Here is a 14,359-nt window from a genome sequence, read left to right on the forward strand (position 1 = left end):
GCTTGTGCCAGATTCACATATCTGTTAGAAACAGGTACATGAGTCTGTTGAAAGCTGGCACTTGGGTTGGAGAGTCCATACTGGACACTTCTTCAGTGTGCTCCCTCTCTGGCCACTGTGCCCATGACACACACAGACGCATTGGTCGATACATTTTGTAGTGGGTTGGGGAGAGCCTGATTGGGAACTGATAGACTAATTCCCCATCAGGTCCGCCTTACTTTAGTTTATTAGTGCACAGCAGTGGTTGGATTTCATAGCTGGTCCAGAGGTAGTAAGAATTACCTGAAATTGTCACATATATCAGTATTAGTACCAAAATTGGTGCAAATACTTGCCTGAATTAGGTGCAGATAGTTTTAAAGGGAAGTACTGTCAGAAAATTGTTGTAAATGCTTTTTTGTAATTCCTTAGAATGTGTTACAGAGTGGTGTTGCTGGAGGATGCTCAGTCAACTGTAAGTGAGACAATGCAACTGTAAGTGAAACAATGAAAGAAGCTTCTACCTATTTTTTTTTATCCTTGTAGCTGTCTGGCTTCATTCATTTGTTCTTAGCATGATCAAATCCAAGAGTCTTAAACGTTTATTAGTAAAATTTTATTAATTGTGAATAACACAATAATTAGATTATTGAATTGACAAAGGCAGTTTTACAGTTTTACATTGATAAAGAACGTTTAGAAATAACATACTTTATAGCCCAAGATATTTTTTGTGTTTCAAATTTATAGTTTTATTTACTGTATCATTAAAGACAGCTGCTGATAGGGTTTAACCTTAAACAAGTTGTTCTTAAAAAGGTATAGTCATAGTCCATAGGAGTTATCTAACAGCTTCTTGAAGTCCCAGCCCTGCCTAACTTCCATGGCAATTAAAGGGTTCCTTTATGCTTTTTAATAATTGTTTTTTACATTTTCAAAGTGTAGTAAAAGGTGAAAAATTCACCCAGGCTAAAACAAATAAGTTTATCTTATAAAATGTTTGGTAGATACTAGAACCACCCATAAAATTCTCAGCATTACATAGACTTGAAGACTACCGCCCAACTGAACCAAGTCTTTATGTTAACTTTATAGCATTCAGTAAAAATTAATGCTTATATACAGTTGTATAAATTCTACAATATTGCAAATGAAAATGGGTAAGCCTAGCAAAGCAGAAATGTTTTTTTTTTAACTATTAAAAATAGGGAAAGTTAACATAATATTGCTTAGCTATGGTTTTATTTGGTTTTATTTGACATGTGCTTTAACACTGCTGTATGGTGCTGACAAATGACAATAGAGATTATGTGACTGCCCCGAAGAAGATAAAAAAAAAAAAGGTATTTACTGTACACAGAGCTGTTTTACAAACTGTAGGCAGTGTGGGTATGAGGGGGAAAAACATTTTATTTAGACCGTAAGCATATTAGCCGTTACTTCCACTTTAAATGTTCTTGATGTTTTTATAACCATCTAAAAGCATATATTTTTTATGGACACACTGACAATGAAAAAAATACAGATTAAAACCCCTTGGGTAGATCACTTTACCTTTACTCCTCTTATCACACCAGAATTGCCAATGGACAACTATGATGAAAATACAAATAGAAAAATATTTCTATCTTAAAGTGGAACTTCAGTCATTTTTTCATCTTTTCATCTATTAAATCTTCAGCCCTTGTTGTTTTAACTTTGGATGGTAAACATTTTTTTTTCTGGCAGTAAATACCTTACACAGCCCACTTCCTGTTTCTTGTCTGAAAAAAAAGCCTAGGCTTATGAAATCATGCACAGCTCTCTCTCCCTCTCTCACTCTCCTGAGAGTTTGCCAGGAAGGGAGGGAGGATGAGTCATAAGAGGGCCAATGAGAGCTGCAGAGCTGGAGGTGTGACTCTGTGTGTCTGTGTAAATCCAGGAAGTGAACAGGCAGCAGCTTCAGCTGCCCACAGTTAAAATGATTGCAGCCAGACTCAGTGGAGGGAGATTTCTGCAGCATATTTGGTAAGTACAGAATCACAGTATATATAAAATAATATGCAAAGTGGTTGAAGGGAAGCTTCAGAATGGCAAAGATGTTTTTATTAAAAATTATGTGTGCAGACTGCAGTTCCTTTTTAAGTTGTTATGCTATGCAATGCAGACAAAAGCACTTTGTGATCTGCTGTTGAGGTGGTTGGTACTCGCAGCAGATCACACATCCAGTGCAGAAAACACGTACAGAATGCGGGTTTCCCGAACCATGTTCTGGTGTGGCACTTGAACTTTCCAAATACCATCACTCCATATAACACCACCCTGTGCAAGGTGAACAGTTTAGAAATTGAAATATCAATTAACATGGACAAGAACCATGATGAAAGTACCAAAACTACAAAAAATATTGTTACATGTAAATGTTGTTATATAGGTGATATAAAAATACTGAAGACAAAGTACAGACCATTTTTATATGTTAAATCACAATCACGTATAAAATATAGAGGTGGTTAAGCATAATGATTATTACTGAATCTTTTTCATAGTTGAAATCATTCGGAGTTTGTTACCAGACGATCTTTGGATCATACAGCTTCAAAAGGTTAGAATTGTGCGAATACTAGAAAAAGAAAGATAGGATAGGTTAAACATGAATTGTAACTATCATACATTTTATTAGACACTGCCAAGAATCTTAGATAGGGATGAGCCGAACACCCCTTGGTTCGGTTCGCACCAAAACATGCGAACAGGCAAAAAGTTTGAGCGAACATGTGAACCCTATTAAAATCTATGGGACACAAACATAAAAAAAATCAAAAGTGCTCATTTTAAAGGCTTATATGTAAGTTATTGCCATAAAAAAGTGTATGGGATCCCGGGTACTTCCTCAGGGAACATGTATCAGTGCAAAAAAAAGTTTTTAAAAGGACAGTTTTTTCAGGATCAGTGATTTTAATGATGCTTAAATTGAAACAATAAAAATGAAATATTCCTTTAAATATCGTGCCTGGGAGGTCTCCTTAGTATGCCTGTAAAGTGGCACATTTGTGTGATGTGTAGAACAGTGCCACAGCAAAATTACATTTCTAAAGGAAAAAAATGTAATTTAAACTTGTTTACGGCTGTAATGTATTGCCAACTCCTGGCAATATAGATGAAAAATCAAGGAAAAAATTGGCGTGGGGTTCCCCACCCCCCCAGTCTATACCAGGCCCTTCGGGTCTGGTATGGATTTTAAGGGGAACTCGACAAAATTTAAAAAAAAATTGATGTGGGTTCCCTCCCCAAAATCTTTCTCAGACCCTTACCTGAGCATGTAGACTTAGAGACAGGATGGGGGGGGGGGGGCGAGTGAGCGCCCAGATCCCGGAACCCTCCTATGTGAATGGGTATTGGGTACAAAGAAAATTGTCAAAAAGTAAAAACCACAATAGACAGTTTTTGACAATTCCTTTATTAAAAAAGAAGAAAAGTGTCCCACGATGTACATTCCTCTTCAATCACACCACCTGACAGACCTGAAAAATAGAAAAAAAAATGAAAAAACTCCACCTCCATGGGAGGCCTCTCGGCCACTGCTGTCTTTTCGCTTTGCCAGCTGTTATATAGGCAAGGGCAGGGCCGTTGACGTAACCAAGTGACCCCGCCCTCTCTGACATCACATGAAGTCAGGAGGGGGCGGGGTCACTCAGTTACGTCTCCGCGTGGCCCCGCCCTTGCCTATATAACAGCTGTCACAGTCAACAAACAGCAGTCGCTGGGAGGCCTCCCATCGAGGCGGAGCTTTTTTTTTCTATATTTCGATTCCATCAGGCAGCGTGATTGAAAATGGATGGACATCGCGGGACACTTTTATTTTTTAATAAAGGAATTGTCAAGAACTGTCTATTGTGGTTTTTACATTTTGACACTTTTTTTGGTGAATGGGTAGGGGTACAATGTACCCGATACCCATTCACATAGGGGGGAGGACTGGGATCTGGAGGCCCCCTTCCAGATTCCGATAAGCCCCCCACTCGCAGATCCCGACAACCAATGGCCAGTGTTGTTGGAAAGAGGTCCTTGTCCCCATCAACATGGGGACAAGATGCTTTGGGGGGGACCCCAAAGCACCCTCCCCATGTTGAGGGCAAGCGGCCTGGTATGGTTTAGGAGGGGGCAGCGATGCCCGCTCTCCCCCCCCTTTCCTGGCCTGCCAGGCTGCTTGCTTGGATAAGGGTCTGGTATGGATTTTGGTGGGGACCCCAAGCTATTTTTTTTTTTTAATTCGGCGTTGAGTTCCCCTTAAAATCTGTGCCAGACCCAAAGGGCCTGGTATGGATTTTGGTGGGGACCCCAAGCTATTTTTTTTTTTTTTTTCGGCGTTGAGTTCCCCTTAAAAATCTATACCAGACCCAAAAGGGCCTAGTATGGATTTTGGGGGGACCCTATGCCGTTTTTTTCTTAAGTCTGTCATAGGGTTCCCCTTAACCACTTCAATGCACTGTATTATATACTCCGTACTGACTGCACTGTATATATATTTATATACTAGACTGCCTGCACTGTATATATAGTCTACACGTGTGTATATGTATATATATATATATATATATATATATATATATATATATATATATATATATATATATACACATTGCCTGCACTGTATATATATTCTACACTGACTGCACTGTGTGTATATATATATATATATATATATATATATATATATATATATACTAAACTGCCTGCAAGCCACTAACTAACCTGCCTAATCTAGCTCAAGTTCTCTCAATCTCCCCTGAGCCATGATTGGCCAAAGGCACCCTGCCTTTGGCCAATCATGGCTCTCCCAGCAGATCGCGCTGTGATTGGCCAAAACATGCAGGTCAGGTGCATGCTTTGGCCAATCAGCAACCCTCAATGCACTGCGATCTCGCAGTGCATTATGGGGCGCTCCGCGGCACTCAAATTTGCCGTGAACGTCCCAAGTGTTCGTTTCGGTTCAAACACCCGATTTTCGAGTCAAACTTACGTTCGATTCAAACATTGGGACCATCCCTTATCCTAAAGTATTCATTTCGGCTCTTACATCTGTTTACCCCCTATTGAAGTTTAAATAGGAGTGGACCGCGGGAGGAATCACATTTTTAAAGGAACCATAAGGGGTGTTTCCGTCTACTGGTTTCCATCGGCGGTTGTTTCGGCTGTCTCCCGGCCCCCTCTCCATTCCACGGCTATCTTGCCATCTTGCCACCCACTACTGGGGATTTGGTTGAGGCTTCACACCTTTCATTTGGTCCTACATGAGGTTCCCCCCTTCTCAGTGGATTTCCCAGGGACGCATGAGGGTTTTTACCATCGCAGCATTTCTTCACTAAGCCAGCCTACCTCTGACTGCCTCCACAAGGCATTATCGCAAAGGGGAGCAAATTTTACAGTATTTCATTTATGCAAGGAGATTTTAATTGTTTACTCATTTACAACATGGTATCAATAAATTGACACATGATTTTATCCTATTGAATTTACAAAAGAAATAAAGTTTTTTTTGGCATATATTTCATTTTTCTCATAATGTATCAGTAATTTAAAGTTCTTACTGATTTAAAATAAAACAGAGACACCCTAAACCACATATTTTTTTTAACTTTAAACCCTTAAAGATAACAAGATAAAGATACTGTATACAGTATCTCACAAAAGTGAGTACACCACTCACATTTTTGTAAATATTTTATTAGGTTTTTTCATGTGACAACACTGAAGAAATGACACTTTGCTACAATGTAAAGTAGTGAGTGTACAGCTTGTATAACAGTGTAAATTTGCTGTCCCCTCAAAATAAATCAGCACACAGCCATTAATGTCTAAACTGCTGGCAACAAAATTGAGTAAACGCCTAAGTGAAAATGTCCAAATTGGGCCCAAAGTGTCAATATCACTATACCATTATTTTCCTGCACTGCCTTAACCCTCTTGAACATGGAGTTCACCAGAGCTTCACAGGTTGCCACTGGAGTTCTCTTTCACTCCTCCATGATGACATCATGGAGCTGGTGGATGTTAGAGACCTTGCGCTCCTCCACGTTCCGTTTGAGGATGCTCCACAGATGCTCAATAGGGTTTAGGTCTGGGGACATGCTTGGTCAGTCCATCACCTTTACCCTCAGCTTCTTTAGCAAGGCAGTGGTCATCTTGGAGGTGTGATTGGGGTCGTTATTATGTTGGAATACTGCCCTGCGGCGCAGTCTCCGAGGGTAGGGGATCATGCTCTGCTTCAGTATCTCACAGTACATGTTGGCATTCATGGTTCCCTCAACGAACTGCAGCTCCCCAGTGCCAGCAGTACTCATGCAGCCCTAGACCATGACACTCCCACCATCATGCTTGACTGTAGGCAGTTGTCTTTGCACTCCTCACCTGGTTGCAGCCACACATGCTTGACACCATCTGAAACAAATACTTGGTCTCATCAGACCACAGGACATGGTTCCAGTAATCCATGTCCTTACTCTGCTTGTCTTCGGCAAACAGTTTGTGGGTTTTCTTGTGCATCATCTTTAGAAAAGGTTTTCTTCTGGGATGACAGGCATGCAGACCAATTTGATGCAGTGTGCGGCATATGGTCTGAGCACTGACAGGCTGACCCCCACCCCTTCAACCTCTGCAGCAATGCTGGCAGCACTCATACGTCTATTTCCCAAAGACAACTTCTGGATATGGCTCTGAGCACATGCACTCAACTCCTTTGGTCAACTATGATGAGGCCTGTTCTGAGTGGAACCTGTCCTGTTAAACCGCTGTATGGTCTTGGCCACCACGCTGCAGTTCAGTTTCAGGGTCTTGGCAATCTTCTTATAGCCTAGGCCAACTTTATGTAGAGCAACAGTTCTTTTTTTTCAGATCCTCAGAGAGTTCTTTGCCATGTGGTGCCACGCTGAACTTCCAGTGAGCAGTTTGAAAGAGTGAGAGTGATAACACCAAATTTAATACACCTGCTCCCCATTCACACCTGAGACCTTGTAACACTAACGAGTCACATGACACCAGTGTGGGGGAATAGCTAAATGGGTCCAATTTGGACATTTTCACTTTAGGGATGTACTCACTTTTTTGAAAGCGGTTTAGACATTAATGGCTGTGTGTTGAATTATTTTGAGGGGACTGCAAATTTACACTGTTAGGCCCCTTTCACGCTTGTGCAACTTTTCCTGGGACTTTGGACATCAGAGCCGCATGACAAGTCTTACCCCATGATTCACAATGATAACCATTCATATCTTTGCGACTTCAAGTCACACCGACTTCAAAGTAGTCCCCGTTGTACTTTGGTCCGACTTTGATGCAAGTTGAGGTCCATAGACCTCAAGTTTACACAGGCATTCCCTGAAATTGTGGCAAAATCGCAGTAAAATTGTGCAGCAAGCTTTACACTCACTACCTTACATTGTAGCAAAGTGTCATTTCTTCAGTGTTATCACATGAAAAGATATATTAAAATATTTACAAAAATGTGAGGGGTCTACTCACTTTTGTGAGATACTGTATTTACACATGTACATGATATCTATCAATTATTCCACTGCTTTGACTTTTGGCGCATATCACATGGCTTATCGCCATGCTGTTGCTTTTGATGAATTTTATGAAAGGGTGAACTGGGTTATCAACATTATACACTAAAGGATTTGACCCTAATTGATCCACAATGTATAAAATGTGACCTCAAATTGGATGCTGACCAATTCTTTTTTTTTATTACGTGGCCTACCTCTGATCAGGTCTTGTATTTCCTCAATTGATTTTTTTTTCTATATTTTGTGCAAAAATGTAATAAAAAAAGAGTAATCCCCTTCACCACCGTACACCAGCCTGGCCATCATGCTGTTACACAAGAAAAGGGTGCTTAATTTCAATTTATCTGCCTCTTATTGCAGCTTTGCCCCCTTATAACCCTTACCCATTCAACCTGGCCACGCTCCAAATTACCAGACCAACACTAAAGAGTATTTTGTCTGATATCAGCACTGTGGTGCTTCGCATACTTGTAATCCTCAAGCCAGTGGTGTATTTTGGTTTTGTGCTGCCCTAGGCAAGACTAAAATCAGACGCCCCCCCCCCCCCATGTAAATTTACCCCACCCCTTCCTGTTTAATGCATGTGACTCCTTCCAAAATTGAAGGACTGCAAGTTCCAGTATGAACCCCTGAGCTATCACGGGTTCATGTTCAGACCTGTAGTCCTTCACTAATTTTTAGGGGGGGTGATATCCTCAACTCTGAGGGGTTCATGCTGGGACCTGCAGTCCTTCACTTTTGGGGGTCACATCCCTAGATCTTACAGGTTCATGCTGGAACCTGTAGTCCTTCACTAGTTTGGGGGGGAGTGTCGCATCCTCAGCTCTGAGGAGCACATGCTGGGGGGGTCACATCCCCCAAAAGTGGAGAACTACAAGTTCCAACATGAGCTCCTTAGATCTAAGGATGTGTCTCCCTCCAAAATTGAAGGACTACAAGTCCCGGCATGAACCTCTAAGATCTAGAGATGTAACCCTTTAGATCTCACGGGTTCATGCTGGAACCTGTAGTCCTTCATTAGGAGGATGGAATCAGTGGCAGTGCTTGGGGGGGGGGGGGTTGGGTTCCGTATCTTTGCTTGGGGGGTGGGTGAAATGTCAGTGCTTGGGGGGGGTGGATTCAGTAACTCTCACTTGCTGTTACCTGTCAGTCAGTGTCCAATTGATTCCCCCTGCCTGCATGCAAGAGAGGGGAGGAGAGAGAGGGTTAAGGAAGGTGAGAGAAAGAGAGGAGGGTGTGAGAGGGGGTGGGAGAGAGGGTGTGTAGGGGTGTGAGAGAGGGGGGTGGGGGTGGGAGAGAGAGGAGGAGGGTGTGATAGGGGGTGGGAGAGAGAGAGAGGGGGGGTGTGGGGTGGGAGAGAGTGGGGGAGAGAGAGGAGGGTGTGAGAGGGGGTGGGAGAGAAAGAGGGGGTGGGAGAGAGGGGGTGTAGGGGTGTGAGAGAGGGGGTGGGGGTGGGAGAGAGAGGAGGAGGGTGTGATGGGGGTGGGGGTGTGAGAGAGAGAGGGGGGTGTGAGAGAGGGGGGTGTGAGAGAGGGGGGTGGGGAAAAGAGGGGGCGGGTGGGTGGGGGAGAGAGAGGAGGAGGAGGGTGTGAGAGAGAGGGGGGGTGTGAGAAAGAGAGAGGGGGGTGTGAGAAAGTGAGAGGGGGGTGTGAGAAAGAGAGAGGGGGGTGTGAGAAAGAGAGAGGGGGTGTGATAGGGGGTGGGGGGGTGTGATAGGGGGTGGGGGTGGGAGAGAGAGGGGAGGAGGGTGTGAGAGGGGGTGGGAGAGAGGGGGGGCGGGTGTGTGGGAGAGAGAGGAGGAGGGTGTGAGAGGGGGCGGGTGTGAGGGGGTGGGAGAGAGAGGGGGCGGGTGTGAGGGGGCGGGAGAGAGGGGGCGGGAGAGAGGGGGGGGGGCGGGAGAGAGAGGGGGCGGGTGTGTGGGGGTGGGGGAGAGAGAGGAGGAGGGTGTGATAGGGGGTGAGTGTGTGGGGTGAGAGAGAGGGGGGGTGGGAGAGAGAGAGGGGGTGGGAGAGAGAGGAGGAGGGAGAGAGGAGAGGGGGGAGAGAGAGGGGGTGTGAGAGAGGGGGGTGGGGGCGGGTGAATGAATGAATGAGTGTGTGGGGGAGAGAGAGGAGGAGGGTGTGAGAGGGGGTGGGAGAGAGGGGGGGTGTGGGGGCAGGAGAGAGGGGGGGTGTGGGGGCAGGAGAGAGAGAGAGAGAGGGGTGTGAGAGAGGGGGTGTGAGAGAGGGGGGTGTGAGAGAGGGGGGTGGGGGTGGGAGAGAGAGAGGAGGAGGGTGTGAGAGGGGGTGGGAGAGAGAGGGGGTGGGAGAGAGGGGGGGTGGGAGAGAGGGGGGTGTGAGAGAGAGAGGGGGTTGTGAGAGAGAGAGGGGGGTGTGAGAGAGGGGGCGGGTGTATGGGGTGTGAGAAAGAGAGGGGGTGTGAGAGGGGGGTGGGAGAGAGAGGGGGGGTGGGAGAGAGAGGGGGCGGGTGTGTGGGGTGTGAGAGAGGGGGGTGGGGTGTGAGAGAGGGGGGTGGGGGTGGGAGAGAGAGGGGCAGGTGTGTGGGGGTGGGAGGGAGAGAGAGAGAGGGGTGGGTGTAAGAGAGGGGGGAGAAGGTGAGGGTGGTGGGAGAGAGAGACCCCCTAGCCATGCCTGCAGTCCCTACTACTGCCCCCTCCCTGTGACTATCCCAGGCAGCCTGTCTGTGTTGGTAGTCCAGTGTGATGCACCTACCTCATGGTCAGCCTGTCTTCCTGTTCCAGGACAGTCACAGCTGGGAGAGGAGTTGGAGAAGAAGTCGGGGATGCTGATCAAGTCAGGGTGGCGGTGAAGCGTAGTCTTCTCTCACTCCCTCCCGGGCTCTTGGTTGTGGCAAGCTGTCAGCCTCTTCCCAGCTGCCGGGCCCTCCCTCTTGCTTTTTGAAAATGCCGCTGCCCTGCACCCCACCGCCACCGGACCAACGGCGGACTCTCCAGGACCATGCAAAAGGGCGGGGCTCAGCTCAAGGGGCCAGGCAGCTGCTTTGAGCCCCTCCGCGCTGGAGAAGGAGAAAGTTAAGTCCTCCTCTGCTTTGATTGCTGGGCAGGGAGCCGAGGGAGTCGCTGCCGTGATGTTACCAGTGGCCAGGAGTCAGGTGGAGGCGGAGCCGAGCCAGCACTATCGCGGCTCAGTCCGCCCCTGTCCCATGCATTCAGGACTGCTCCCAGTGTCACTTTTATTCCATGCGGGAGTCGGGACTCTGGAGGACGGGTCAGGGAGGGGACTTTTTTGCAGGGGGGGCGGCTTTTTGCCGCCCCCCCGCAGTGTGCCGCCCTAGGCCTGAGCTTTGTTGGCCTAGGCCAAGAGACAGCTCTGCCTCAAGCTACAGAAGTCCAGTCTGTACATCTAGTTTGCCTGGTATCCGTAGAGAAATTAAATGAGCCTTTGTTCCTCTTAAAGCAAGGTTCACATTGAGGGAATTGGTGACATACCTTTTTCCATTTCGCAGGAGTTCAAATCCTTCATTAATCTTCTCGAATGGCATATAGTGTGTTATAAGGGGATCCAAATTAAATTTCTTGTTGAGATAGTCATGTACCAATTTTGGTACATCATCTTTACTCTTCCAGCCTTCAGAAAGAAAAAAAAAAAACAGATGAATACAGGTAAATACCCAGTTTTCCACCTGTTATGTAAACTGGGAACCCCTGAACAACAAATAAATGATTATGACTCAACGTAACAAAATTAATTGTGATGGATTAAACCCTGTTACAGAAAAAAAAATCCAGATTATACATTTTATGTTCAATATACACTAAGCAAAATTATAAACGCAACACTTTTGTGTTTGCCCCTATTTATCATGAGCTAAACTTAAAGCTCTACAACTTTTTCTATGTACAAAAAGGCCTATTTCTCTTTTATATATTTTATAAATACAGTTTGGAGAACCTTTTATATATATATATATATATATATATATATATATATATATACACACACACAGATGTAACACATAACAAATAGGAATTTAAATGCAGGTGTGTATTTTGTTATTATTTTTTATTTTAATTTTTTCAATTTGTTTTCCCATAAAAAATGCAAATGAAATAGCTATATGTCCTTAATAAAAATAAATATATGATGCTTATTGCTGTTATGCCCCTAACTTGCTCTGGGTATTTAGTCTTCAAAGCTCACTTTTGTGGATCTGCTACTAAAAATAGGGAGAGAAGCCTAGTGACAACCATGGTTTCCTCTATAGATACAGTAGAGGATTAACAGTAGCCACCCCAGTGATAGTGTGTATTGAACAAAATTACCAGGTAAAAATAAGAGGGGAGTCTGAAAAAGAAAACTATTGAAGATTGAAGTCACCCATAGCGAGGGACTGATATACGCAACAATATATATATAGTTTTTTTCTTAGGGTGGGGGGGCAGGGGGTAGGGGAGATTTGATAAGCTTTAACTTTTCAAGTACCCTTCATTTTAAATGCTTTGAAAATATTCAGTCCTTCAGAAACCAAGATGCAACCAGGTGTGGCCAGATTTGCTCATTTACAAAAGATTTTTGATGCTGCCATATACATGGCAATTTAGCAACTTCAATTTATTTGAACTAGCTTTTTGGCTGATCGGATCAAAGCATCCAATCAACTTTCCTGAAAAGTGACTATATAAACAGTTTTTGCAGTTGATTAAAACTGGTAGAAAAATTGTCTTCAATGATGCACTTAAGGGTCACTCTAATTGTCACTGCATTGGTTGTCATTGTATGCCAGCAATTGTTTATTGAAAAATATACACTACACTCTACAGTAAATATAGTACAGTGGTTGCAAATTAATCAAATATCATGTAATTCTTGATTGTACATTACCTCCAAAAACAGCTCCAGTCAAGGTGCGCCCAGTTAGAATAAGCAAGGGATCAAATGACATCACAGCAGATGAAGGAGCCAGGCCAACAACGACAGTTTTTCCACAGCCAAAGTGGGAGGATGTAAGGGCAGAGGTCTAATAATTTAGCAAACAATCAGTATTCACTAAGCATAATTGTAAAACAGAAACACCATTCATAAGTACATTAGCCAACACGTATCAAATGTTGACAAACCCACAAAGTAATTTGCTAAAACAAGTTCACCTCCATGGTGTCTGAGTAAGTTGTAAAAAAGTGCATCAGCCCTTGTTGCCCCTTGTGAGGAGCAGCTTTTTATCATTCTTAGGGGTTTTTTTTTAACCTGCCAAATATATGCTAAATATGCTTGTAATTAGGTTGAATGTTTATTAAATGTAGAGTAAATCTGTGAAAAATATTCTATTAAAATTTTTATAAATATGACACAATATGCAATACCTTGGGATTAAACATAATTTACCCACGCCACTTTGTTTAAGCCCTTTATTATACTTTTTTATGCAAAATTGTTTTTTTTTTTATTTTTTAAGTATTAATGTATTTATTACACTTTACTACCAATAGAAAAATTATCAATGTCTTTTGTTGAATTAAATTACATTTAAGCACTATAACATATTTAATATACTGCTTCAAGGATTAATCCATTTAACGTTTAGGGGTTGTGCATAACTATTCAGTTAGGTCGAATTGTCTGTGGAAAAAAAAGTGTAAATAATTAAGTTTTCTTTAATTGGTTTACCCAGCCAGCACTGTCTGAAGTTCTAACACAAAGCTGGCCATACATGTTTCTGTTTTTTTCGTTCAACCAGCAGGCTAAATAAAAAAAGCTGACCACATTTGATGTTGCAATCAAAATCATCCAAGCTCTACGCCTACTCTTCACTGACAAACTCTGCCAAAACATTTTTTTCATATTGTATTTGTAATTAAGGATCAGCATTTTATTAATGTGAGTCTCCATGTGAGATGAAATCCCCCCCCCCCCCCCGCACCAATGGGGACACTGGTAGCAATAAGAAAAAAAGTAAAAAAAAACAAAAACACTTTTTTTTTAAAGAGTAAGGAAGGTTTAGAATATCATTAAAGCTAAACCGTGGGCAAAATCAATTTAATTTACCATCACTCCCCCCCCCCCCCCCCACCCCCTCTAAGCACTCCTTCTAGATGATAAGTTTTCTCTTCCTTGTGAAGTCCATTTGTAAACTTGGACTTAATAAGGTATTACTGTGCTGCCTGTGTTAATTATTTTTGGGGGTAAGTGTATTTTCTGCTGTGTTAGTTGCACAATTTTATTGATGCTGCCCAGCAGAAGTAGTGCTGGCGGATAGATAGGAGTTAAAGGATATCTAAAGGTTCGTCTTTTTTAAACAAACATGTCATACTTACCTTCTCTGTGCAGTTAGTTTTGCACAGAGGGGCCCCGATCCTCCTCTTCTGGGGTCCCTTAGCGGCGCTCCTGGCTCCTCCTCTTCTCGAGTGCCCCATTGGAGAGCCGCTCTTCCTTTGGGGCACTCGTGCAGGCGCGCTCCCATGTCCTGCTGCTGCATCTATTGACACTCACAGCAGGGCTCAGCCCTGCTCCCCAGCTCCCGCATCACTGGATTTGATTGACAGCAGCGGGAGCCAATGGCTGCGTTGCTTTCAATCTATCCAATCGGGACCCGAGATACCGGCTGGTGTGCTCGTCCTCATCGCTGTAAAGACCAGGTTCAGGTAAGTAAAAGGGGGGCTCTGGGGGGCAGCTGCATCACAGGAGGTTTTTCACCTTAATGCATTCTATGCCTAAGGCTCTGTTCACATCTAGACGTTTCCGGGCGTTTTTCTGCTCTAAAACTCAGCTCTAAAAACGCCCAACAAGACAAATCCCATTCTTATTAATGGCCCCTGTTCACATCTGAGCATTCTGTCGCCTAAAGCAAAATGCTGTAGCCCCATAAAAGTACAT

The 14,359-nt window shown here is 43.8% G+C and overlaps 1 protein-coding gene across 1 annotated transcript in view; it reads right to left on the reverse strand.

Annotated features, from left to right (window-relative positions):
- Nucleotides 1-583: 583 nt before the first annotated feature.
- Nucleotides 584-14,359, reverse strand: part of LOC141110091 (alcohol dehydrogenase 1) — an 82,322-nt gene continuing 68,546 nt past the window's right edge. Inside the window, exons 7-9 of the mRNA XM_073601313.1 lie at nt 12,371-12,506; nt 10,978-11,116; nt 584-2,584 (exon numbers count right to left, since the gene is read on the reverse strand). Coding sequence (XP_073457414.1) covers nt 2,560-2,584; nt 10,978-11,116; nt 12,371-12,506 — 300 coding nt within the window. The 3' untranslated portion in view covers nt 584-2,559. The remainder of the gene's footprint in view (nt 2,585-10,977; nt 11,117-12,370; nt 12,507-14,359) is intronic.

Source organism: Aquarana catesbeiana, linkage group LG01, assembly GCF_042186555.1.
Source record: "Aquarana catesbeiana isolate 2022-GZ linkage group LG01, ASM4218655v1, whole genome shotgun sequence".
Lineage (NCBI taxonomy): Eukaryota > Metazoa > Chordata > Amphibia > Anura > Ranidae > Aquarana > Aquarana catesbeiana.